This window comes from Pongo abelii, chromosome 16, assembly GCF_028885655.2.
Source record: "Pongo abelii isolate AG06213 chromosome 16, NHGRI_mPonAbe1-v2.0_pri, whole genome shotgun sequence".
Classification (NCBI taxonomy): domain Eukaryota; kingdom Metazoa; phylum Chordata; class Mammalia; order Primates; family Hominidae; genus Pongo; species Pongo abelii.
In genome coordinates, this window is record NC_072001.2 from 71,793,408 (window position 1) to 71,820,339 (window position 26,932).

Here is a 26,932-nt window from a genome sequence, read left to right on the forward strand (position 1 = left end):
GTTTTGTTGACCTTAACTCACAACACCTCTGTGAGGTAGGCAAAAGAGATTAGGATGATTCCCATTGAACAGACTGGGAAACAGGATGGTGGTGGTGATGGTGATGGCTGATATTTATAGATACTTAGCACGTGTCTGGTGCTTTATATACTTTAGGGAATCTAATCTTCATGTCAGCCCTAGGAGGTAAACCCTATTAATATCACCCCTCTTTTAAAGACGAGAAGCATAGCTGGGTGTGGTGGTGGGCACCTGCAATCTCAGCTACTCTGGAGACTGAGGCAGGAGAATCACTTGAACCTGGGAGGCAGAGGTTGCAGTGAGCCGAGATCATGCTACTGCACTCCAGCCTGGACAACAAAGTGAGACTCTGTCTCAATTAAAAGAAAATAAAATTTAAATTAAAAAAAGATGAGGAAGCAGAGAAGTGATATTGCTTGCTTAGGGTCACACAGCAAGGAACCGGCCTGGCTCTTTAAAGCCCAGGCCCATGCTGCCTCTTGAATCAAGTCATTGAGACTTGCCAGAGCAATAGAGCAGGGGCCTTGACTGAAGCTGCTGGATGCAGACCCTGGGTGCTTTGCACCACCATTGGAAGGTCATGTGGGAGCCCTGGCAGTGTCCATGCATGTGGAAGCCTGACATGAGTGACCGCCAGTCTGCCCCACCCACAGCTGTGTTTACACCACCTCCTCACCCCCACCCCACCTCCTCACCCCCACCCCACCCCATCCCATCCCAAAGAGCCAGAAGTGAGTGAGGTCAGCCTCTCCCACCCTCCATGTAAACAGAGGCTGGAGGACCAGGAGTCATCTCAGGGCAGTGGGGTTGACTCCTGGTGGGAGAAGCCAAGGGCAGCTTTAGGTTCCTTTGCTCCAGAAATCCTGTTGGGCGTCTCCATCCCAGCATCCAGGAGCCTGTTGCTCCCAGGAGCAGCAGCAGCGGGTGGGAGGGCAGGCAGGGCTGGGTGAGGATTACCGCATGCTGGATCACGGCTGCTGGGTAATCCCCGTTTGTGCCACTTGCGAAGCATGAGGTTGGAGGCGGGTGTGTTTGAGCAGCCCCAGCCCCTCCATTGTCGACACCACGGATTACAGCAGCTTCTCTCTGCAGCTGAGCATGGGTCGCACAGAGTCCTTGACCGCTGTGTTGGGAAGACGCCCTTTCTAATTCCTCCTGCTCTCTGCCCAGCCCTCCTCAGCTCAGCCTCCAGCAAGAAGGAGGATTTTCAGCCCTAGAGACTGGGTGATGGAAAGAGACTTGAGACAGACTTAAAGGACTGGGGTGGCGGGTCCTGCTGACTTGAGCAGGTGACCTAACCTGTGATTCTGTCTCCTCATCCCATAAATGAGAAGAAAAAATAAAGCCAGCTGCCCAGCTTAAGTCAGGTAATCCATGTCAGGGTGCTCTGTAAACTAGAGGCACCACTCTACCAATGTCAGATATTAGAATCAGCCACGGCACAAGACTTGCTGTGGTGTGAGACTGCAGTCCCAGCTGCTCGGGAGGCTGAGGCGGGAGGAATGCTTGAGCCCAGGGAGTTTGAGGCTGCAGTAAGCTATGATCACCCCTGCACTCCAGCCTGGGCAGCAATGAGACCATGTCTCTAAAACCAATGACAACAACAAAAATGATATTAAGAATCAACAGTGAGCACGACTACCAACACGAATAACAATCGTGATCAGCACCACCTGAGTCTGTGAAAGGTACTGTTCACAGTGTTTCCTCCAGCCTGGAACTGATATTAGGAACTACTGTCCCTTGGGCCTAGAACTAATACATGATGTATTAGTTGTGCATTCAAATCACCTTAGGGGCTTTTCAAACATCAGACCCAAGGGTTCCTGGGGTCCATGCCCAGAGATTCTAATTCACTAGATCTGGGGTGGGGCTGGACATCTCTGTTTTTTTTTTTTTCTTTTCTTTTTATTTTCTTTGAGATGGAGTCTCGCTCTCACCCAGGCTGGAGTGCAATGGCATGATCTCGGCTAACTGCTAACTCCACCTCCTGATTCTCCTGCCTCAGCCTCCTGAGTAGCTGGGATCACAGGTGCCTGCCACCACGCCCAGCTAATTTTTGTATTTTCAGTAAAGATAGAGTTTTGCCATGTTGGCCAGGCTGGTCTCGAACTCCTGACCTCGTGATACGCCCACCTTGGCCTCCCAAAGTGCTGAGATTATAGGCATGAGCCACTGCACCCGGCCATGTCTCTGTTTTTACCTCCAGTGCTACTGGTCGAAGACCACTCCTGCCCAGAGTCAAGGACACTGCAGGACAAGTGACTGTATGCCCAGGGTCCCTTCCTCTGCACCACACTCGGCTGTTCCTGAGCCTCCTTGCAATGGGTGGTCCGAGCATGCCACTGTATGCTGAAGGGACCCAGTCTTCTCAGGTGCCACGCAGGGTTTAGGAATCTCTAAACTTGAAGCTTTTCCACAGTTCATTTTATGCAACTTTCTGTATCTAGAATAGGGACAAACGTGTCTTCAGCTAATTTTTTTTTTAACTCAGGTTCTTCGAGGTATAATTTACATGCATTAAAAAAAAATCATCTTTTTTAGTGTCCACTTCTATGCATTTCACAAATGCAAACAATCGTGTAACCACCATCACTATCATGATACAGAACATCTCCACTGCCTCCTGAAATTCCCTCCTGCCCCTTTGTGGTCAGGCCCTCCTCCCACCCCCAGGCCTTGCCAGCATTCATCCGTGTTCCATCTGTAGAAGTTGTTTTTTTCCAGAATATTATATCAATGGAATCATTGGGTATGCAGCCTTTGAGCCCACTTGTGCACTCCGCTTACAGGTTTTTTTCTTTTTTGTTGTTTCTTGTTTTGGGTTTTTTTGAGACAGGGTCTTGCTTTGTCACCCAGGCTAGAGTGCAGTGGTATGAACACGGCTCACTGCAGCTTCCAGCTCCTGGGCTCAAGCAGTCCTCCCACCTCAGCACCCCAAGTAGCTAGGACTACAGGTGCACACCACCACACCCAGCTAACTTTTGTATTTTTTGTAGAGACAGGGTTTCACCATGTTGCCCAGGCTGGTCTCAAACTCCTGAGCTCAAGCAATCTGCCCCCCTTGGCCTCCCAAAGTGCTGGGATTACAGGCGTGAGCCACCACGCCCGGCCCAGCTTTACTGTATTTGAGAGTCATCCGTGGTGTTGTGGGTATCAGTAGTTTGCTCCTTTTATTGCTGAGTGTGTGTTCCATCCTGTGGATGTGCCACAGCTTTTCTTCCTGGGGTAATTTAATTGTTTCTAGCTTTCATCCAGAAATGCTGTCTAGCAAGAAATGCAATTTGTTTGATTCATATGTAAATCTTTCTGCACGGGCTGCTTCAAAAGTCAAAAAGACTCATTCTTCAGCAATTTTTAAAAAATGTTCCTACTGCCTGCTGCTGCGAGGGCACATAGTTCCAGTGCTTACAGGGCTCAGATGAGAACCATAATGCAGGAGGGGGCTTGAGTGTAATTGGAGCATCCCCCTCCCCTCCTGAAGGGGCTGCAGTGGGAATGTGGGTGCATAGTAGTTTCTGATTTTTGATTTTTCAAAAATCAAAGAAGTCTGGGTTTTTCGTAAAGATCCTGACTTTTAAAAAATGTTGGCAACTAATTTAGAGCATGCTTAATCACCGTGCTGGCTGCTAGCTGCTGGCTAGATTGAGTCCTGTCTCACGGCCTGTGGCTTATGTGGTCCTGAGTGCTAGAGATTCAGACAGGTGTTCTCCCCTGGGCCCTTTGAGGACAAGTGATGTGGACAGAAGGGAGAAGCCAGGGGCTTGGCTGACACAGATGCGGGACTCCCAGCCTTTAAGTGAGGGGAGGAGGAAGCAAGAGACTCAGAGTCTTCCCGGGAATCACTGCTTCTAGAGCAGTGGCTTTTCATTCTCACTGTGGGGAGCTCAAGAATACAAAGGCTCAGGCCCCATCATCAAGTCCATTTCGTTGCCTGGGGAGAGACCCAGGTGTCAGTACTTATGAAAAAACATCTCCACAGGTGAAGTTAAGCAGCAAGGGCTGAGAACCGCTGCTCCAGAGAGGCCAGGAGGTCTGGTCAGAGGCTGGGGCCCCAGCAGCCCCCAGGCACCTCTCTCTGTCAGTTTCCCTGGAGAAGTCATGAGTTTGAAGAGTAGGCAGAGGCCAGGTGTCATCACTGAGTCACTCATCAATGGCCAATGAGAGTGCAAAGGGTAGCTCTGAGCACAGGATGTGTAGCAAGACTCCTGAGTTTAGCTCCCAGTCTCACCACTGCCAAGTGGGGGTCCTTAGCAAGGTACTTACGTTTTTTCTGCCTCTGTTTCTACATCTGCAAAATGGGCACAATAATGTCAGATTCATGAGGATAATGAGGACTAAATTAGTTAATTCCTATAAGCTGCTTCTAAACGTATTACTTATAAAATTTTATTTTTACTTATTTGTTTTACTTTATGTTTGTGTATTCATTATTGTATGATCTTGTGCTGGTCTTGTATGAGGGATTCAGAAATGACTAAGACATCATCCCAACCATCAAGGAGTTTGGAGTTAGACCCGAACACAGGAAAAGCAATGCACCAGGGCAGGGCAACTTGCTCTCAGTGCCCGAGAGTGGTTTATGGACCTTCAAGTGCAGGTGGGTCCCCAGGAAGAAAGTGTGTGTTATTGGGGGTTGGTCAGGGAAGGTGTGTGTTGGGAGAGAGATGAGTAAAATTCCAGGATGCAGAGAGAAGAGGGCGGGCATCTCTTTGGACTCTCTTGGGGTTGGGGAGGCGGAGGTAACCACGTACGTGGGACAATAAAGAGAGCCTGGCTATAGCATAAGGAGCTCGTGGGAGAGGAGACTGCATCATGGTTGGGTGAGAGGCACTGTGACAAGTGTGGTCTTCATCTGCAGGATGGAACGGGGAGATGTGAGCAGGAAATGGCTTCTGCCCTGAGCCTCTATGATTGTATTAGGTGACTCAGTTATTTGCTGAGCCGAATCTCGCAGGGGCAGCCTCATCTCCCTCTGTCTGCTTACCCCTGCCATAGACCCTCAGGCTTACAGGTACAGCCCCCTTCCTGCCCCGCACACCCTGGTGTATCCTCATCTCCATGCCTCCCCGTATCATAGCTAACATAACTTACTGAGCTTCTGGTGTACCAGTTCGATGAGGCTCTGTGCTGAGGGATTTTACTCACTCTTACTTCTGTACCCGAAATCTTCCCTCCCTGCCCCCAAACTGGAAACACAGCCTTCCATAAAGAGACCTCCTCCAACCCCATCACCACCCAAATCAGCAACATCAGTGCTGGAGAGAAGAAGAAAAGGGGAAGGGCCAGCATAATTTGGGTGGGGCTTTGCATATATTAGTAATAACAATGATAAATATTCAACAATAATGGTACATTACCATAATGACCAGATCTCCAGTGTCTTCTACATGCCAAGCACTTTGCAGGCATGACCTCATTTAATCTCACAATAGTCACGGAGAAACCCTATAACCCAGTTAAGCACACACCCTATGGAATGGAAGGCCTGGGTTTGAGTCCTTTCTCTGTCCCTTCTTGCCTGGGTGAACTTGAGCAAGTTACTGAATGCCTGTGCTTTAGTTTCCTCCCCTGTGATATGGGGAAGATAATAGCGCCTGCCTCACTGGGTTGCAATGAAGACTAAGGAAGGATATTTGCAAAGTGCTTAGAGTAATACCTGACATATAGCAAGTACAACACTAAGTGTCAAATACATTAAAATATGTAACATATCTCTTTATCCATTTTGTGACAAGGGAATAGAAACAGGTGAGTCAAGGGACTTTACAATAGCTACATGTATTAAGCTACATGTATGAGCAAAGTAATGTTACAGTCACTGTACGTGTATTTTCTTTTAATCCCCACATCAGCTTCATGAGGAGGCACCATTATTACCACCACAGCTGATGGACAAATGGGACCCCAAAAGGTAGATCCACTTGCTCACGACAGAGCAATAGAGAAAGGCCTTTTCCCAGGGCTTGTCCTGCCTCCTCCGGAGTCTACATGGACTCACCCAGCCTCTCCATTCATTCCCTGAGGCTAAGCATTGCTGGGTACAAGAGACATTCTGCTGAGAGGAATGCCCTCAGTTTCCCGTGTGTTGTGGAAGATAAGGCAAGCTGGGGAAAGGGCAGGATGAGAATGTGGGAGGGAGGGACCACTGGGTCTCCTGGGACACGTGTGCCATTTGGCTCCAGATGGGGCAGGGAGGAATGAATTGTAATTGGACAGCAGAGATGCCGTAACTTTATTTAGAGTTAGCAGAGGAGAGCCAGGAAGGTGAGACCAGCAAGGTCCGCTGGGGGAGCCGTGGGATCATGCTGGGGAGTGCTGAATGTATCTTGCAGTTTTGCAAAGTTGTTGCCCCCTCAGTGGGGCTGCTCCACATTGGAAATTCTGGAGTAGTTCTGATTGAGTCAATGTCTGAGAAAAGCATTTAGATCAGAAGTTCAGGAGAATAATTGGAAAGGCTCCATTGCAGCTCTGCTGAGTATGGTTGTCTGAGTTGTGCCCTGCACAAAGGCACCTGGCAGGGGGTAAGTGGGGGCTGAAATCCAGTCCACGTTCCACTCACTGAGCCTGGAGCTGATTCTGCTGGAGGAAGAGGCGCCTTTCTCTATTCTCACAAAAGTGCCCTGTGGACTGGAGTGATCCTGACGCAGTGGAAGAGGTGAGGAGAGAGACTTTATCCCCAGAGGTAGATTTACAGAGGCCAGACTATGCCAGTGGTTTGGTACTCAGAAAACCACAGCTTTGACTTTCACAGAAGCCAGGAGGGCCCAAACAAAGAGCCCAGGTGCTGGGGATGAAACAATGTGCAGGGAAAGGCTGTGCACTGAGCAGCTCCCAGGCCTTCTGAATGTCCTTATGAAATGGTCAAGGGACCAGCGGGAGGGTCAGTGACAGGAGCAGCCTCAGTGGGGGTCAGACCAGGAGGACCTGGATGAAGCTGAGGCAGAAGCTAATTGAGAACCCTGACCTCATGACTAGGACCCAACTCGCTGTGGAGTCAGGAGCTTGGGCTCTTAAACCAGCTTGTGTGTGTGTGTGTGTGTGTGTGTGTGTGTCTGTGTGTGTGTTGTGTGCATACACACGCACTACGTCTAAGTGGACACCATGAAGGAAAAGCACCCCAGTAGAAAGAGTCCTTTAAAAACCAGGAATCCAAAAGGATAGGTAATGCCCCCGCCAGAGGCACCCTGCCCTGGAGGAGTTGCCTGATGCCATGTTCTGTCACCCAGCATTGCCATTATGTTGGAAGGGAAAAGGGAGGGTGCTGGTGTTTGCTCAGTGCCCACCAGGCACCGTGCCAGATGTTCTGCATCCATTACCTCGTTTTCCTCTCCACCCCTCTTCCTCGTGGTTTCTGTAGCAATGACAGCATTCAGTGGAATAAAGAAAGAAAAAGAGGGAAAAAATCTCCTTTCAAGGCTCAGCAGTGTTGCTGGACCCAGGACCAGCTGGACCCATGCTGTGTGGGGTGGTCGTGTGCAACGGGCAGTATGAACCTGATTATCGCTCCCCGTGACCCAAGTGGTCATTGTTATCATCCCCTGAGCTGTGCAACTTTTCCAGCAACTGCATGGCAGGCACAGGCAGCTACATCAGCACACCCCAAGGAACTGTGCTGAGGGATGAGAGAAAACCTTGAAACGAAATGGTTTTCTTTGTTCCTGGCAGGGGCAGGCCTGCTAGGCTTGGGTGGGGCTCTGTGGTCTCTGGGCCTCCTTAAAATAGCAAAGTTCTTTGCTGTGGGGGCAGAGAGACCTCATGGGGACAGGTCACAGGCAGTGTTCAAAGACTCAGAGATCTACTACCCTGTTCCTTTTCTTCATTTCCATCAGTTGGAATGCTTTAGGCTGCAAGTAACAAAGAAAGCCAACCAAGACTGACTCAAGCTATAGGATTTTCATGGTTTTTCAAACAAGAGTTGCGGAGGAAGGAGGTCTTAGGTTTGGTCGGTGGCTCCACAGTGCCATCAAGGACCCAGGCCTCTTCTGTCCTTGTGGTCTGTCTTCTCATCATTTTGGCCTTTTGGTTGTAGGCTTGTTACCTCTTGGCCACAAAATGGGTACCAGAGCGCCAGGATTTACATCCTCAAATGCAAGCAAAGGCAGGAAGCTGTGTGTGTGCCAGTATGCCAAGAAAGAACTTTTCTTATGTCTCTCTCTTCTTACTGAGACAAAAATCTTTCTCAGAAGCCCCCTAGTGGACTTCCTCCTAGGTCTCACTGGCCAGAACTGGGTCTTGGACCCTCTCCCAAGGGTGAAGGGTGTTCCTGTGGTGGTGCAGGGCGGTTGGGGGGAGGGAGGGTGCTGGGAATGGCAGGTATGAGTCCAGTCAGCAGATCTGCCTGCCTCCCTTCTCCAAGAGCTTGTCTCAGTGCTCCCAGGGAACACCTGGATGGCCGGGTTCTGAAGTGATGCTTGACTCCCCATGTCCCCCAAAGGCCAGCCACTTGCCTGTCAATGGGTTATGGATGGTCTCCATGTATAGGGCATTGTGAGGAAGACCAAGAGGGTGGAGACTGTCCTGAGAAGGAGGCAGTGTTGCCCCCATTTTTATAGATGAGAACTCGAGCTCCAAAAAGTTTATGAACTTGTCTAGGGCTTGTTATACATTTTATAACATTTTACAGATGAGAACACAAACTCCAAAAAGTTAATGAACTTGTCCAGTAGATACCTAGTAAGTGGTGGCGCTAGGATTTAAACCTGTGTCTGTCTGTGAAGCCATCCTCTGTTTGGCCCACTTTGGAACAGTGTCCTCTCTCCTTCCAGAATCTCAGCCAGGAAGTTGGCAACCCTTTAGAGTTCCTGTGCATTCCAGCTCTCAGAGCTGACACCAGGGCCCAGCTTACAGCCTCCGGGAGAAGTTAATCTCAACACGTGTAAAGAGAACCAACCAACCCTGAAGTACACACCAGGTGCCAAGGGGCAGGGTGGCAGCCAGGAAATGCTGCAGGTGTTCAGGGGAGGGTAGGTCCCTGGGGATGGGATGGTCAGAGACCCCATGGGGCCAGTTCGTTTACCTCTTGACATCAGCAGCCACACCAGAGAAGGTGCTGACACCTGCACAAAGACAGCCCCTCCCGAGCTGCCAGGAGGAGATGCTTCTGGCAGTCAGTGTAAATAGGCTGCTGGAATGGCCCCGGATGGCCGCCAGGGAGGGCCACATGCCATCCCTCAGCATCGCTGGAGTGGGCTCTCTCTTGGTTGCTAGCAACAGATTCTGTTGACCTTTAGTAATGAGGGAGGCAGGGCTAGAGACTGACTAGCAGCCAGGCCTCCCAGACTCCCAGGCCTCAGATGCCTGGAATTTCGGAGCTAGAAGGTACTCAGATTCCCGTTATCTTGACTGCTGCAGCAGGGTCTCTGGGATGGTGATGTGAGTGCCTCCTGCACCCGTGGCCCCCATGTGGCATAACTCCTTGGGCGCTATTCATCCACACGGCCCATCCATGCAGGGTACAGCCTTCATGGTCTTAGCTGGCAGCCCTGACAACTTGAATGTGCAAAGAAGATACAAGTTTGTTTCCTCTGAAGCTTGTCTGATGTCATCCAGGAGCCCCACCGGGTAGGTAGCAGTGATAAAATGCATTCAGCTCGGTCCGGTAGAGTTGTGATGGAGTCAGCCAGACAGGACTCTTCATTTGCTAACACAGAGAGATGGGAGTTGAGAAACGTCCTCTCTCAATGATTCTGGCTCTTAAGATATTTTGTGGCTGCAGAGTCCTATCTTGGATGTCAGAATGAATTTTTTTTGAGTCCTGCTTTAACAGTCCAAACTCTCCCTGGATAATGGATGTCATTTGTTTATTTTTTAATTTTTGTATTTTTTTGGAGACAGAGTCTTGCTCTGTCATCCAGGCTGGAGTGCAGTGGCGCGATCTTGGCTCACTGCATCCTCCACCTCCCTGGTTTAAGTGATTCTCATACCTCAGCCTCCTGAGTAGCTGGGACTATAGGCGCGCGCTAGCACGCTTGGCTAATTTTTTGTATTTTTAGTAGAGATGGGGTTTTGCCATGTTGGTCAGGCTGGTCTCAAACTTCTGACCTCTAGTGATCTGCCCGCCTTGGTCCCCCAAAGTGCTGGGATTACAGGTGTGAACCACCACGCCCGGCCAATAAATGGATGTGATTTAGAGGGAGAGCAGGAAGGTTACACCTAGTAAATGCAGAGCAGTGCACTAACATTATTTTTAAAATTACAATGATTTTACATTCCTCTCTGACCTCTTCTCCATCTCCCTTCCCTCCGCTTATGGCTTCTGCCTCTGCCACCAACTAGTGGTGCAATGTAGCCCATATTTAAACCCTTCAAGGGGAGGAGCTGGTTGGTTTAGCTGTCACCATTGAGTGTGGGTCACTCCTATGGAGCAGAGCTGTGTGCTGGACGGTCATGCGGAATGCTACATAACCACCTAGAATGAGGCGGCCTCCTTTGTGAATTGGGGGAACAGAGGGCATTGTAGGAGAACTGTTGGCCACAGATCCCAACAAGACTTCTCTTTCCTTGCTGGGTCCTAAATTAACTACTGGATTCTTTTTACAAGGCAGGGAGTGAGAGGTGGAGAACATCATGAGACAGTTATCACGGATGTTTTCAAACAAAAACCCATTGATTTCCTCAGTACCGTTAAGTTTAATTAAAAAAAAAAGTTTCTGCTCTAGTTTCTAGACCCTCAGCTGGTGAGGCCCCTTGAATTGTTTCCAAAGTCCAAGAGGAAATGGTTACTCCTACATACACACACACACACACACACACACACTCACACACACACACACTCCTTGGGGACAGCACAGGGTGGACAGTGCAAAGAATTTATCTCCAAGTAAGCTCTGCATGTGGCCTGGTGTCTGTTTCTTTATGGGCAAGTTGATTTACTACCCTTTTTTATACCCAAAATGATTAGCAGTAATATAAAGAACTTCAGCTTCTCCTTTCTCATTTGGGGCACTGAGAGATGGGCTTCCTTTTACTCTAACAGAGATACTACAATGGAGCCAGCAGACCGTCCTTCTCTTCCATGCCATCCCCTGGCTGTAATGTAGATAGATTATCTCTTGGGAAGGGGAAGGCCCATCACCAGTTACCACATTCCCCTGGGGACAGTTTATCAGTCCGTCTTTTTCTGCACTGCCAGGTGACAGGGAGCAAGGTCTTGGTCTGCGGGCCAGGGGCCAGGACAGGCACTCTGAACACAGGATCCCAGTTATCCTAAGAGTTGATCAGGGCATGTCACAGGCAGGGAGCCTCAGCAGTAGCAGCTATGCCTGGCATCTCCCCAGCTCAGGCTTTAGCCTTGACTATGAAACAGCCTTTTAAAAAAGTTGCTAAGCCTCACCTACCAAGAAGCCAGATGCCGTGAAGGAGGGTGTGAGTAGTAGGACCTGCTGTGGAAAGAGAATAGGGGTGAAAACCAGAAGTCCTGAGTTTAACTCCACCAGCCCTTACTGAGCACTTGCTGTTTGCACGATCTTGTGCATGACAGTCTAGAAATGCAGAAGAAAGCCCTCAAGGGATGCATTAGGCCCAGCTCTTTTACTCACTGGCCGGCAGGGTGGTTGTCAAGGGCAAACCCAAAGCACTTTTGAAGGTGCAGATTGATTGATAAAATAACCTTTGTTGAGCAGTCACGGTTAGCAAAGCACGTTCACACACAGTATTATTTCATTGGATCCTCATAACCATCCTAGGAAAAATATGAATTATATCCATTTTTCTGATGGAGGAACTGGGAAGTAAAGGGACAGATGCAAAATCACAGAGCTGAAGCTGCAGAGGGCCCAGTGCTCCTTGCAATGCCACTCAGGGACCAAAGTCTGGTTCCGGGACCAATAGCTTCAGCATCACCTGGCAACGTGTTAGGGATGCAGATTCTTGGTCCCCACCCTAGACTTCCTGAATCAGAAACTGTGGGCTTCAGCAATCTGTGTTTTCACAAGCCCACCGGGTAATTGTGGTGCACGTGCAAGTTTGAGAAGCACTGAGCTGGAGAGTGATACCCAAATTAATCCCCTATGTGAACCACCTGGACCATCACCGTGTTCAACCATAGATTCTGATTTGAGTCAAGGGTAGGGTCTGGGATTCTCCATTTCTAACCATCTCCCAGGTAATGCCAGTGCTGTTGGTCCACAGGCAGTCCATTGAACAGCAAAGATCCCAAACAGGAAGCACCTGGTGGGCTTGGTTAAAATGCACATTTCCTAGCTCATTCCCACAGTGTGTGATTCTGCAGGCTGGAAGTGGGGCCCGGGAGCCTGCATTTCCACAAACACTTCAGGTGATTCTGAGGCAGATGACCTGGGGCTTGCACTCCAAGGATCTGTTCCCTGGAGCTCGAGCTTGCAGACCATCCACCCTGGCCTCATTTTCAAAGGTTTTCCACCTTCACTCCTCTCCCCACTGGTCTTGAACCACCCATTTGATCTCCTGCCAGACTTTGGGCTAAGGGGGTGCAAGTTGGAGGCCATCTCTGAGCCAGCAGGGCCCTCAGTTCCTCAAAATAGGTCAGGAGTCTGGCACAGACCAGCCTCGGTGGCTGCAAATAGAAACCATCTGTTGGGCCTGTGTTTTGAGCTCCACCGCCCCTCTCTGCCTGGCCAGAGAAGCACAGAACTCAGAACCCCAAGCATGGATGCTTCCCTGAGTGGGTGCTGCTCTGCCACCGCCTGCCCAGACAGACTCCCATGGGATCTGCCTGCAGGGGAGGGGTGGCAGCACCAGATTCTACCACCCCCAGAGCAGGAAGCTTGCAGTGTGGACTGGTCATCCAGAGACAAGTCACTCCTCCTCTCTGGGTCTATGAAATGAGAGGCTGGATTTAGTGGACCTGTGAGTCCTTTTCTGCTCTGGCAGGATACGGTTCCTTGGAAGCCTTTTTGTGTCAGGACCACATGGAGGAAAAGCTGGGCCCAGAGGAGGCAGACATTTCCTCTTCCTGGCTCTCTGTGCAGAGTGAATATTGTGGGATCTGGTCCTGCAAATAGGGGGATGGACAAGGTTTGTGATCTGGAGCTCCAACGGGACTCTTGTAGGCCTTGAGGCAAAGAGTTGGGTTGCTCTTCCTTGTCCCTGCCCTCCTATTCCTTCCCTCACTCGTATATTTATCAAGATGATGTTAAGCCCAATGGTAAGCCTGGAAAAATAAGGAGGAATGAGGTGCAGTCCCTGCCCTCAACAACAGCCAGGATAATTGAGGAGCAGACAAGTAAAGGAGAGACCTTGGTGACAGCTCTGAATCAGATCCCAGCTCCTCCACTTCAGTGACCTGGACAAACCCAGATGCATCTGGAAATGGGAATAATAATTGTACCTATTTCTCAGGGTTATTTTAAGGATTGCAGGATATAATGAATGTAAAATGCTTAGCTCATTGTAAGCACTAAACACACGTTGGCTGTTGTTGTTAGTGTGATGAGCCAGGAGCAAGGGGAGCACAGCATGGAATCTGGCGGCCTCAGAAAAGACTTCCCAGTGACCATCCTGGGGGAGGTGGGAAGCTGTCTTGAAGAGACTGAGGCAGAGGAGGCTACAGCCTTCTCCTTACATGTCCAGCTTTGTTCATCAGAGCAGGAAAGGCTGCAGGGATTTGGGGCAGAGGCCTGGTACAGAATAGACCGTGTCTCTGGCTGGGCTTGCATTGGGTGGTGGATGCATGCTGCATATCCTCCCGTCTAGAGACTGTTGAGAAGGCGCCATCCCAGACCTGCCTGTTCCCACTTGGCTTTGATCCACTCCCTGATAGCATGAGGGCAGCAGGACAGAGCTGGGTGGCAAGGAGGAATTCTCATTTCCTGGGTGAGAAGAATGAGGGGCTTGCCCAAGAGGCCCTGTGAGTTGGTAGGAGAACTGTCCTGGAACCCAAGAATTCCATGTTTGTCAGAGATGCAGAGAAAGACAGTGGAGTGAGTCCAAATCATGGCCTTCCTAAGTCCCTGCCCACCCCACCCAGGAACTTCCAGGTGTGGAGGTTTGGATTGATTTAGGACTTTTAGTAGCTAATTGATGACTTTTAGGAGCTAATTGATGTCTTTTCTCCCAGTGCTGTCCAATGCAACACACTGCAGTGATGGAAGTGCTCTGTAATCTCTGCTGTCCCATATGGTAGCCACTAGCCACATGTGCCTATTGAGCACTTGATATGTGGTTAGTCTAACTGAGGAGGAGTTTTCAATTTAATTTTAATTAATCTGAATTTAAGCAGCTGCATGTGGCTAGTAGCTACCATATAGGACAGTGCAGTTTTAGCCTACTGTAAGGTGCACAGGCAAGAGCAGATACTCCCAAATGTTGGTTCCACAGATACATGCTTTCATAACACACTCCTCAGATGATTCTGATGCATAACCAAGTTTGGAAATGGTCAGGGCAGGGGTCTGAGAGACGCTATGCTGAGAGAAATGGCACAGTTCATGCACCTCCCATTGTCTGTTTGGCTTTCTCATTTTACAAAGGAGGACACTGAAGCCTGGAGTCCACTGGGAATTACTGCCCAGGCTGGCGAGCCCCTCGGGACTGTAGGCTGGTTTCCTCTGCTCCTCCAGTATGGAAACATGTGCTGTGTTCCTCCTGTGTGTCCAGCTTTCCCGGGTGGAGGGGGAACAGATGATCAGCTCTCACTCACGACCCAGAATGCTGTGGATGAGATGGAGCAGTTGATAACGGTGTCTTTCCTTCATGACAGTGCCACACTATTTTCTCTTGTGTTCTCATGTTCCATCCTCATACAGATTCCAGGACCCAGGTCAGTTGATACCCACATATCACAGAAGGGGACACTGAGCCTGGAGAAGGAAGGCAGCTTGTCCCAGGTCACACAGCTAGTGACCAAACAAGATGGAAAGTGCCAGTCTTTCTCTGATAGCACATGACCCGGGAGTGGCTCTGCCATATATCCTGATGGGCTGCCCCATGGGAGCTACCAGGGCAGATCTGAGAGGTCTCCTGGGATCCCCACATTACACAGCTCTTTCCCAGGGGGCTTCCTCCCAGCCCTTTGATGTGAATGTAGCCACATTGCCCCCTCACCTGAGTCAGAAACTGAAAAAACTGCTCTCTTACATTTTTGTGTTCCACTTAAAAACTAAATTTTGCTCATGTCATCATCTAGAAAATGCACCCGCTGGCCACAATAAATCATTTTTGAGATCCGAGGACAGGATACAATTTGCTTCCGTGTGGAGTGTACATAGTGATTATCTCAGAGGAGAAAAAAAGCCATCCTACATTTCTTGAGAGGCTATAAGGGCCATTCAGCCGCAAAATGAATACTTCTTCCTTCCGGGCCCTCCCCATCTGGGAGAGAGACCAGGATGGCCCTGGGCCCAGGGAGAGGCTGCCAGGGAGCAGGCCCAGCAGCTGTGCACATCTGGAATCCAGAACCTCTCCCTCCCTCCTCCTGACCCTCAGCCCAGCCCAGCCCAGCCCTGTCCTCCTGCTCCTGGCAAAGCCTGACCTCCCCAAGTAAACATTTGATTATTTGAAGTCAGAGACTCTCCCTCACAGGACAAGGAGAGAGGGTAGAGCTAGTGTTGAGCAAGCACCCATCCTGGGCCAGACACTTTGCCAAGCAATTTGTGTTTGGTCACTTCATTGTATCCAGTGAGCTGGATGACATTATTCTCATTTTACAGTTAAGGAAACTGATATTCACACAGGTTGAGTAGGTAGTCCAAAATCGTACAACTAACAAGTAGCAGAGCCAAGATAGAAACCACTGGATTCTTTCTGACTCCTAAAACCCTTCCTGCTATACAGTTTCTTTACACTTTTGTGTAGGGCCCTGTATTTATGGAGCTACTGGAGAGGGGTAAGAGTTGAGGTGGAGAGGCTGAAGGAGGAGAAGATGTGTGTTGTATTGGAAAGAGCAGTAGACTAAGCGTCAGAAGTTCTTGGCTGAAGTCTTGGCTACACCATTTTGACAGCTTGTGACTTTGGACAAGTCTCTTAACTCCTCCATTAGCCACACAGACACTCTATGTTGTAAATGGGATTGTAGCACCTGCCTAGTTCTGCCCGCTGGACAGCAGCGGGGCTGATAGAGGTGGTGTCTGGAGAGGATCATGACTGCGGGTGGGCTTTTCAGGGTGGTTCTGCAGGCACTGGCCCCTTGCTGATTCTGTGCTGTCAACAGCAAGGGACTCACTAGGCCTCGGCCTGACAGCAGTACTGGGTTCAGTGGTGTTGGTATTCTGGTGATGAGGAGCCTAATGGAGACAGGGCTGCGTGACCAGAAGGAAGAACATGGTAGAGGAAGGACTCATGAGGGAGGGTAAGGACCAGACCCTCATCCTGTGGGCAGGGCAGCACATCAGCCTGAAAATAAAATGCAAAACTTCAGCAGGCTGAAGTCACAGCCTTGGGGTGAGGTTCCTGAAGGAGGCGCTCCTTGGGCCTGACCTTGGCTCTTGCCCCCCTACCATACTGAGAGATGATTCAGCCAGAGTCACTATGAGGCTCAGCTATAAGGGAGCCCTGAACCCGGCATGGAGTGGGGTGGGGCTGTGCAGGGGCCAGAAGGAGCTGGATGATCTGGTAACTTACAAACCAGTAACTGGAGAAAGAAAACATGCATATCTAAAGCTTGAAATAAGTGCCAAAAGCATTAATCAGCTCTGTGGGACACCCTAAAAGGAGGTGGCTATTGCCATGTAAGAGCTGTTGTCATTCAGGGTCACAGCAACCCAACTGGGGTAGGGGAATATAAAAGAGGAAGGCCCCTAGCCAGGGTGGCAGAACCAAGATGGTAGACCCCAAAACTCCTCTCTGTTCCAACATGATGTCTTTAATAAAGTAGAGGAACTCTATTATCTCAGGGCTGGAAGGCGATCTAATTCCATTCACTGTTCCACATCGTCCTTGATGGGAGGTCATCCACCTAAATCTTGAACCCTCCCAGGGATGGGAAGCTCACTACCTATCAAGGTAGCTTCTTTTTCCAAGTTAGGCAGCTCTAACCATTAAGAAATTCCTTTCTTTTACAGAGTTCAAAACCAATCTGGAAAACCAATCTCAAAACCAATATATCCCGATCTTGTGCCTTGTGCTCATTGGTCCTAAAAGATTCAGAGAGAGTGTGTTCTGCTCTCGCTAGAACCAGTCGGGGGGAAATCTACCAGGATCTGGGCAGGGCTTTAGGGGTAAAGGCAAAGGGCCAGATTTTCAGGTCACCTCTTGGCCGCCCCCACCGATTTCCCTTTGGGGTCTGGGTACCTCCCCCGGTTACAGCCTCGTCAAGGCCTCCTCTCTCTGGCAGAGTAAGGCGGAGTCTTTTCTGTTCCCTGCCTGCACACCCATGCATCTGACCTCACAGTGAAGTCAGCCCCTTAGTAATGCAAGTCCTTCTGCAGACACCCAGCTTTGGCCCACAGTGTGTACTGGTGCCTGGCCTGGCCTTCCAGCCTCTGTCCATCACCTTCCAGAGCAAACCCTTGGCACTGGCCAGGTGGCCTCCTCACTGCCACCAGCCAGACCAGGTGTGTGCTCACACATTCCCCCTGCCCTCTCCTCTCCTTTCTGGTGCTTTACCAAAGCCAAGTAACTAATAATGGAGACATTGTAACCTGAATCAAATCAAGGCCTTAGACCTAACTCTTAAAGTTTACAAGGGATACAGGAACAACTTTGGCATTGCCCTGAAGCATCATGAGACAGATCGTTGGAATGTTTTATAAGATGACTGACAACTGACCTGGTATCTTCCAAAAGGCAATGCCATTTAAAAAAAAAAAAAAGGTGATAGGAATATTCTAGGTTAAAGAAGGCAAAAGAGAGATCACAACCAAATGCAACACATGAACCTAGGATTCACTGAATCCTAGTTCAGAAACTAAAACAGCTGTAAAAGGCATTGGGGGGAAATTTAAACACGGGCTGGGCATTACATGGTATTGAGGAATGGTCTGTTTTCTCGGATGCGATGATGGTGATGTGCTAAGGAAATTGCCGTCCTTTGTAGGAAATGCGTGCTGAAGTAATGAGGAGGCAGGAGTCATGATTTTTGCAAGTTCTTTTCCCGTAATTCCACAGAAGTAGAAAGAAAGAGAAGGGCTGGGGTAGAGGGGGAGGAGCAACTGGTGCTTGGAGCAGCAAAGTGTCTTTCCCAAGGTCAGTAGGAGTCTGAATGGGGAGGGGAGCCAGGACTGCAGACTCCCAGCTCAGGGTTCTGTGTGAACACTTACGCATAGGTTCGCGTGGAGTGGAGCTCCACGCCCAGGGATGTGGAGCCATTGATCAACAGCAGCCCCTGACCTCCCTTCCCCTGGCCCTTCCAAAGGCCCAGCAGAGAGAATCTCCATGGAGATCCAGCCCCAGCCTACCAGCCACGGTGGAGAGGCCAGCCCAGGCTTGCTGAGAGACAGACACTCTCCATTCTTGCCAGGAAGCAGGCCTGCCTCATTCTAGGGCCTGCCCAGGCCCATCCCCAGGGAACACGCTGAGTGGGAGAACATGCCTGCTCACCCCGAGCCTGAGTGCTGTGGTCCCCCAGGATGCAGCATCCAGCTCAGAAGTGCTAGCTGGGCTGTGGGAGCAACAGGAGATGGGTAAGGAGTCACTCAAGAAGACCACAAGTGTGCCCACCAGAGCCTTCACCACAGATGCCTCCTTCCTGTGTCTACACCCTGAGGACTGGGGAGCTGGGGATTTGGGGGAGAGAGGAAACAAGGGCAGAGAGTGGGAGGAAGCAGAAGGAGCAGGGAAAAGGAGAAGGGGGAGGGTGGACGAGGAAGAGGTGAAGTCAGATGGGAAAACAGGCACAGAAACTGCGGGCCGCTGAGCGCTCCACCTGGGGAACCTGGGGTAAGTGTGGACTTTGCCGGGTGGGCTCAGGAGAGCCTATCAGGTCAGCATGTCCTGTGCTGGGCATATGACAGGCAGCTTGGCATTGGCTTCTCCCGAGCCCTTGGAGGTGATGGGGATGATTAGCCACCTTTATTTTTTATTTATTTTTTTGAGACAGGGTTCGGCACTGTCGCCAAGGCAGTAGTGCAGTGGTGCAACTCAGCTCACTGCAACCTCCACCTCCCAGGCTCAAGCCATCCTCCCACCTCAGCCTCCCAAGTAGCAGAGACTATAGGCGTGTACCACTATGCCTGGCTAACTTTGTATGTTTTTGGTATAGAGACACGGTTCTGCCATGTTGCTCAGGCTAGTGTCTCCAACTCCTGGGTTCAAGCGATCTGTCCGCCTCAGCCTCCCAAAGTGCTGGGATTACAAGAGTGACTCACCTCACCCAGCCTAGCCTCTTTTTTTTTTTTTTTTTTTTTTTTGAGATGGAGTCTCATTCTGTTGCCCAGGCTGGAGTGCAGTGGCGTGATCTCGGCTCACTGCAACCTCTGCCGTCTGGGTTCAAGCAATTCTCCTGCTTCAGCCTCCCGACTAGCTGGGATTACAGGTGCCTGCCACCATGCCTGCTATCTTCTTTAATATGGGAGTAGATGCAAGTGGCATAGAGAGGTTAAGTGATTTGCCCAAGTCACACAGCAGGGTTGGGATTTGAATCTAGGTCTGTGTGGCTTCCAGTCCGGTTCTTGTGACCCTTCCTCTTGTCCCCCAGGGAGAGCCTGCGGTGAAGTCTGCACTGGGAAGAGTACAGAACTGGGCACTCAGTCTAGAAACAGGCCTTGTGCAGACCGTCCACGGTGCCCAGCCACGGCCTGTGCTGGGGTTGGAGACAGAACTTGCCATCCCTTTGGCTCCCTGAGCCTCAGGTTCTGGTGGATGCTGAACTGTGTCATCTGTCTCCCCAGTAGGCTGGGCTCCCTTCATGGATGGGCTGGGCCTGCCACGAGGCCAGTTGCCCAGCAGGTCTCCCCGTGGCCTCCACGACTTACCTAGGCTGCCTGGGAAAAGTGCAAACTAGTCTTCAGTCCCTTTCAGAAGACCCTGGTATCACTTCCTGCCATCACAGAGCAGCAACCCACCCCCAGGATGGGAGAGGCTAGGACAAGCTCTAGACTAGGAGCCCAGGGAGAGGCGCCGGCTGTCTGCGGATTCTGAGAAGGTCACTGTGGGCTGTGTAGATCAGGGTGAGTCGGGCCTTAAAGGCTGAGGGGTGGCTGCACAGAGAAGACATTCCAGGCTAGAACCGCACCAGCAAGGAACAAAGGAGGTTGGAGTGAGCAAGCTCAACACCTCCTTTCTCTTCTGTGGCAACTGTGGCATCGAGAATGTTCTGCATGGAAAAGACCGAGAAATACCTAGTGTTCTCACTTCAGATTAAACTTTTGCCGGGTCCACCAACCACCCATACTATATTTTTCGTACTGTATTTTTCTTTGAATTAATTCACTTTTTAAAACTTAGCCTCAGTAGCAGTAGTATCTGTGAAATCATGGATTTGGCATATGCAAGTTGTATTTTTTCTAAAGCAATTTAAAATAAACACATGACTGGCTAAAATTAACTTCATCTCTGTAACCATGTAAAGGACCACCTGGGACCCCACTTTGGGAATAGTTGGTGTCCTGATGAGGAGCCTGTGCTTGGGGAAGGGAGAGCCTTGCCTGCGGTCACATAGTCAGCTTGGGGAGGGGAGGGGAGGGGAGAGGCTGGCCTGAGGTCACACAGCCTGGGGAGGAGAGGGGAAGGCCTTGCCTGAGGTCACACAGTCAGCCTGGGGAGGGGAAAGGGCAGTGACCCACCAGCCTCCCAGCCAATGCTCCTGCCTCTCCAGCATGACTTTATCCAGACAGTCTGGAGCAGAATTCAGCAGAGAGAGACGGCAAGTGGGACAGGGACACAGCATGGGCAAAGGCAGGGAAGTAGGGAGGAGTGGAGAGCGGGGAGACTGGCCCTGTGGGATGGAGGGCAACCTTGGGAAGTGGAGAAGAGTCAGTGGAGAGGCAGGGGTTGAGGCCCAGAGAGCTGGTGAAAGAGAATTTGCCTGAAGGTGAGGAATCTTCCCTGGGATTCTCCTTCTGGATTCTTAACTTCTTCCTTCAATAAAGAGGACTTTGTGACTTAGCTCCTGGCTTGATTTAAATCAAATACAGGCCAGGCGGCACCATGGCTCACGCCTGTAATCCCAGCACTTTGGGAGGCCGAGTCAGATGGATCACCTGAGGTCAGGAGTTCAAGACCAGCCTGGCCAACATAGTGAAATCTGTCTCTACTAAAAATGCCAAAATTAGCCAGCCGTGGTGGTGGGCCCCTGTAATCCCAGCTACTCAGGAGGCTGAGGTGGGAGAATCACTTGAACCTGGGAGACGGAGGTTACAGTGAGCCGAGATCGCACCATTGTACTCCAGCCTGGGTGACAGCCCCGTCTCAAAAGCAAACAAACAAAAAGAAAAAACCAAAAAAAAAAAAAAAAAACCTACAAAGTATATCAGTTAGAACAGGCTACGATATGCTGTAATAACAAATTAACTCCAAAATCATAGTGGCTTATAACAAAAGTTTGTCACTCGTACAAAGTCTGCTATGGATTCCGTAAGTGCTCCAAGACAGCAACGCCTCATGTAGTGACTCAGCAATCCAGATCGCTTTAATCGTGTGCTTTGTCATCACGTGAGACTCTCCAGTTGTGATGGAAAAGTACTGATTCCTGGGCTCCATCCTCAAAATATTGGATTCAGTAGGTCTAGATTGGGACCCAGTAATCAGCATTTCTTATAAATGACATAGGAAGCTCAGAGACTTCCCCCACCCCAGATGACTTTGATACAGGTGATCTGTGGGCCACATGCTGAGAAACCTTGCTCCAAAGGGTAATCTGGCATAGGAGGAGTCTTGGATTTCCAGTCAGGAGACCTATGTTCATGGCCCTACTTAGCTGTGTAGCCTTGGACAAGTCACTTATCCTCTCTGTGCCTGATGATATGATGATAATATCCAGGACTCAGAGATTTCTGAGAGTGTACCTGTGGATTAGAAACACTAGAGAATCTGAGGGGATGACAGTGGGTGGGGGGTTGCCTTCTTGCACGTGGAGAGACATCTCCCTGCCCCACTCCTGCTGTGGGCCTTGTCCTCAATCTTGGTGAACACTGGCCTCTGCTGTCCACATCTCCCATGCTGAACCGAGCACAGTTCCAGATACTCAGGAGGGAGTCTGTATGTGTTCTTGCTTTGCGCTATCACATGATAGGTTCCTGGGTAGTAAAAGGACCCTACAACCTTTCTAGAAAGTGGGGTGGGCATGTGTACCAAAAGCTCCTATGCCAATCTTTGTTTTTGTAAGACTTTATTAAAAGATGAAACCCACTAGAACGGGCTGGGCATATGAGTGTGCCCTGAATTCTTGGATGCTTCTTCCTTTCCACCTCTTCCTGACAGGGGACCCAGGGCCTGCTCATCTGCTGCACCTCTGAGCCGCAGCTTCCCTCCCCCCAGAGCCCAGCCAAGGCCCTTCATGGCGCAGGGCCCAGCCTGACCCTTGTCTCTCCTGGCCCCTCACAGATGTCCTGGCGTCCGCAATACCGTAGCTCCAAGTTCCGGAATGTCTACGGGAAGGTGGCCAACCGGGAGCACTGCTTCGATGGGATCCCCATCACCAAGAATGTGCACGACAACCACTTCTGTGCCGTCAACACCCGCTTCCTGGCCATCGTCACTGAGAGCGCAGGGGGCGGCTCCTTCCTCGTCATCCCACTGGAGCAGGTAGGCGGCCCCTACCTCCACTCCAGCTGCAGCTCCAGGGCAGAGAGGAGCCCTCCTTGGTCTCTCTTAGGCCTGTTGACCCTACTTCTCTCTGAGTTCCCACCTTTTACTTCCTCATCAAGCATCTAGTGGCTATGCCTTCTCTAGGGTTTTGCTGAGATTCAACAGAGCAAGTGCAGGCCCTGGATCCAGGAGACCTGAGATCTCTTTCCAGAGCTTGCCTAAAGGTGTGCCTTGAAGGACAAGCCACTCCCTTGGTGTACACAAGGTTCCATTCCCTGAGGGAGTGGAACACTCTGATGTCCAAGACCAGGTCTAGCTCTACCACTCTGTGTCCTGAGTGTCCTCTTGGTTTGGAGCCAGAAGGGATGAAGACCCAGCCATAGGTATTTTACATTGAGCATCTGCAAAAATTATACACTTTTTTTGTTTTTAAGATGGAGTCTTGCTCTGTCATCCAGGCTGGAGTGCAATGGCGCGATCTCGGCTCACTGCAACCTCTGCCTCCCAGGTTCAAGCGATTCTCCTGCCTCAGCCTCCCGAGAAGCTGGGGTTGCAGGCATGTGTCACCATACCCAGCTAATTTTTGTATTTTTAGTAGAGATGGGGTTTCACCATGTTGGTCAGGCTGGTCTCGAACTCCTGACCTCAGGTGATCTGCCCACCTTGGCCTCCCAAAGTGCTGGAATTACAGGCATGAGCCACCGCACTTGGCCCACTGATTTTTTTCTTATTGCTCTCTACTGAGAGACTGGAAATAATTTACCTTCTTTCTCATCCCCCACCTCCTATCTAAAGATTTTCCCCTTTCTGCAGCTGCTTACATGAATATAACAGATTAAATCTGCAAAACCTAGATCATGAAATTTTTAAGCCATAGCCATTCAGGCGGAGTCCCCAGAGGCCCGTGGGAGGTCACGCGCTTCAGGGAAAGTGCTCGCTGTCAGTCCCACTTGTTTATGGCTGAGTTCCCCCTTCCCAGCCTGACTCATCCCCACTCCCACCCTCCACCAAATCGCTCAGTGGGAGGAAGAGGTGCATGTGGAAGGAAGCCTTGGTTCTCAAAATTCACTGTCAGCTGGTGGTGGAGGATGGATTTTTCCAGTCTCTCCTACCCACAGTGGGGGAGCACAGATTTGGAAAAGGCTTAGACCAGATCTTCCTCTCCATCAGAGGGGCAGCTGCAGGGACACTGAGGACAGAGCCTGATGCACAGAGAGGTCCAAGGAGCATGCACTTGGTGGCAGCAGGTCTGGGTTCTGCACTTGCCAGACTTGGGACTGTGTGCATGTCACTTCACTTCTCTGACCCTTATTTTCCTGTAATGGTAAAAGCAGGATCAGAAGTCCTCCTCTGCCTACATCTGCCATGTTGGCCTTAAGTGAGATAATAGATGTGAAGCTCCTAGTGAACCACACAACATGTTAAGGATGTTTGGTTACTTTTTTGGGAAAGTTATCCACTATGCTGGTCAACTTGGCAAAGGTTCACAGCTGCTCTAACACATTCGGAAGGATCCTCAAATGCAGCTTCCCTTCCCTCCTGAATCAGATGGCCTCAGATCACTGTTGCCTCAGGCACGCACTCAGCTCCATCCATCCAGGCCTGCGGGTCACCAGGATCATGTGGGCTGGTTCTTACTGAGGCTCAAACCTATCGCTGGCACCCTGCCATGCTCTACTTCAGGCTCACAAGGGTCAACAGGCAGTACCTCACATCATGACAAAAATTAATTCCAGTTGCATTAAAGATCTAAACATTTAAAATAAGAAAAGCTACAAGTGTATTAGAGGAAAATGGAGTGCGTGTTTAAAATCATTTGATGAAGAAAGGCTTCCTAAGAAAGACAGGAATCCCCCAAATCGTAAAGGAAATGAATAGGTTAGAATAAATTTTTAAAAGATAGTTTCTGTACTACAATGAGACAACTAAACAAAATGAAAACTCAAGCCACATACTTGACTACAGTATTTGCAATATATAATAGACAAAGTATTCCTGTGAAGAATATATAAAGAGTTCCAGAAAAATCAACAAGAAAAAGAACCCGGCCAGGCACGGTGGCTCACGCCTGTAATTCCAGCACTTTGGGAGGCCAAGGCGGGCAGATCACCTGAGGTCGAGAGTTTGAGGCTAGCCTGACCAACATGGAGAAACTCCATCTCTACTAAAAATATAAAATTAGCCAGGCATGGTGGCACATGCCTGTTATTCCAGCTACTGGGGAGGCTGAGGCAGGAGAATCACTTGAACCCGGGAGGCGGGGGTTGTGGTGAGCCGAGATTGTGCCATTGCACTCCAGCCTGGGCAACAAGATCGAAACTCCGTCTCAAAAAAAAAAAAAAAGAAAGAAAGAAAAAAAAGAAAAATGGGACTGGGGCCAGGTGCCATGGCTCACGCCTGTAATCCCAACACTTTGGGAGGCCAAGGCAGGAAGATCACTTAAGCCCAGGAGTTTGAGACCAGTCTGGGCAACATAGTGAGGCCCTGATACCCTGTTTCTACCAATAGAAAAAAAAAAAATTTGCTGGGCATGGTGGCTTGCCCTGAAGTCCGAGCTACTTGGGAGGCTGAGGCAGGAGAATCGCTTGAACCCAGGAATTGGAGGCTGCAGTGAGCTGTGATCACTCCACTGCACCCCAGCCTGGGCAACGGAGAAAGATCCTGTCTCTCAAAAAAAAAAAAAAAAAAGAGTCTGGGCATGGTGGCTCACGCCTGTAATCCCAGCACTTTGGGAGGCCGAGGTGGGTGGATCACCTGAGTTTAGGAGTTTGAAACCAGCCTGACCAATATGGTGAAACCCTGCCTCTACTAAAAGTACAAAAATCAGCTGGGCATGATGGCGTGCGCCTGTAGTCCCAGCTACTTGGGAGGCTAAGACAGAAGAATTGCTTGAACCCGGGAGGCGGAGGTTGCAGTGGGCGAGATTGCACTACTGCACTCCAGCCTGGGCGACAGAAAAAGATTCCAGCTAAAAAAAAAAAAAAGAAAGAAAGAAAGAAAGAAAGAAAAAGAAAGAAAAGACCAGGTGCAGTGGCTCACACCTGTAATCCCAGCACTTTGGGAGGCGGAGGCGGGTGGATCACGAGGTCAGGAGATCAAGACCATCCTGGCTAACACAGTGAAACCTTGTCTGTACTAAAAATACAAAAACAAAATTAGCCGGGTCTGGTGGCGGGCGCCTGTAGTCCCAGCTACTTGGGAGGCTGAGGCAGGAGAATGGTGTGAACCCAGGAGGCGGCGCTTGCAATGAGTCGAGATTGCACCACTGCCCTCCAGCCTGGGCGACAGAGCGAGACTCCGTCTCAAAAAAAAGAAAGAAAGAAAAAGAGAGAGAGAGAGAGAAAGGAAGAAAGGCAAAAATATGAATAAGCAATTTACAGAAGGCAAAATATATATTTTAACCTACTAATTGGAAAAGATTTAAAAGAGTAATAATCATCAGTATTGCCAAAGGTGTGAGAGAGCAGGTGCTCAAATACACTCTTGGTAAGATGTAAATGAGGCAAGTTGGCAATTTCTATTAATATTTAAAGGTGCCTGTCTACTGACCTAGCAATTCCAGTTTAGGAATTCATCCTGCAGAAATATTCTCAAGTGTATTTAAAAAATATGTGTGCAGCATTTTTTAGTACTCGATTATTTTTACAAGCCTCAATTTTTAAATTATATTCAATAAAAATAAAGTTTCTCTGTCAAATTGCTTAAACGTTTCTAAATGCTTCCTCTCAATTTCTGTAATGGTAACAAAATGTTTTACACTGTCAGTAGCACTGGTCTAGAATATGATCACACTTTGTAAACACTTCGTGGACAGCAGAAAAGAATGTGCTCTTTACAGAGTTTGTCTCTCTATATATAGAAATATGCTATATATATACATATAAGGTGTATTTGATATATATCTTTTTTCAACTTTATTTGTTCACGTGCTGTAATATATTTTGTTTAACTTGATTAATCATGGACTCATTGTGACGACTCAGACTACCAATTGATTTCTGTTGTTTTCTCTCATTTCAAGAAGTTTTCACTTTACATGAGTACTGAGTGGTTGTGTAGCAATTTTATGGTAGTGAAAGGTTGGAAACAGCCTGCAGGTCCATCATTAAGGAAATGGGGTAAACAAATTAGGGAAGAGCCACACAAAGGGACACTATGCAGTCATTAAAATGATGCTATAGAGCAGTCTCGTTCTCCAGCGTTCAGTCTCAGGTTCACTTTCCACTCTTGATTATTGAGGATCCCAAAGAACTTTTGTTTATGTGGGTTATATCTATCAATATTTAGCATATTCAAAATAAAAATGAAG

At 49.5% G+C, this 26,932-nt stretch overlaps 1 protein-coding gene across 5 annotated transcripts in view; it reads left to right on the plus strand.

The window, feature by feature from the left end:
• Positions 1-26,932, plus strand: part of CORO2B (coronin 2B) — a 155,911-nt gene that overhangs the window by 44,353 nt on the left and 84,626 nt on the right. For 4 of the 5 annotated variants that reach the window (XR_008513664.1, XM_024232773.3, XM_054531623.2 and 1 more), the window contains one exon: positions 22,420-22,620. Coding sequence is in view for 4 of the 5 variants with exons in the window: in XM_024232773.3 (XP_024088541.1) it covers positions 22,420-22,620 (201 nt within the window). In the remaining variant the exon portion in view is untranslated. Of the gene's footprint in view, positions 1-8,656; positions 8,936-22,419; positions 22,621-26,932 lie in introns of those variants that run through there. The other variant, XM_054531625.2, reaches the window with a different exon arrangement.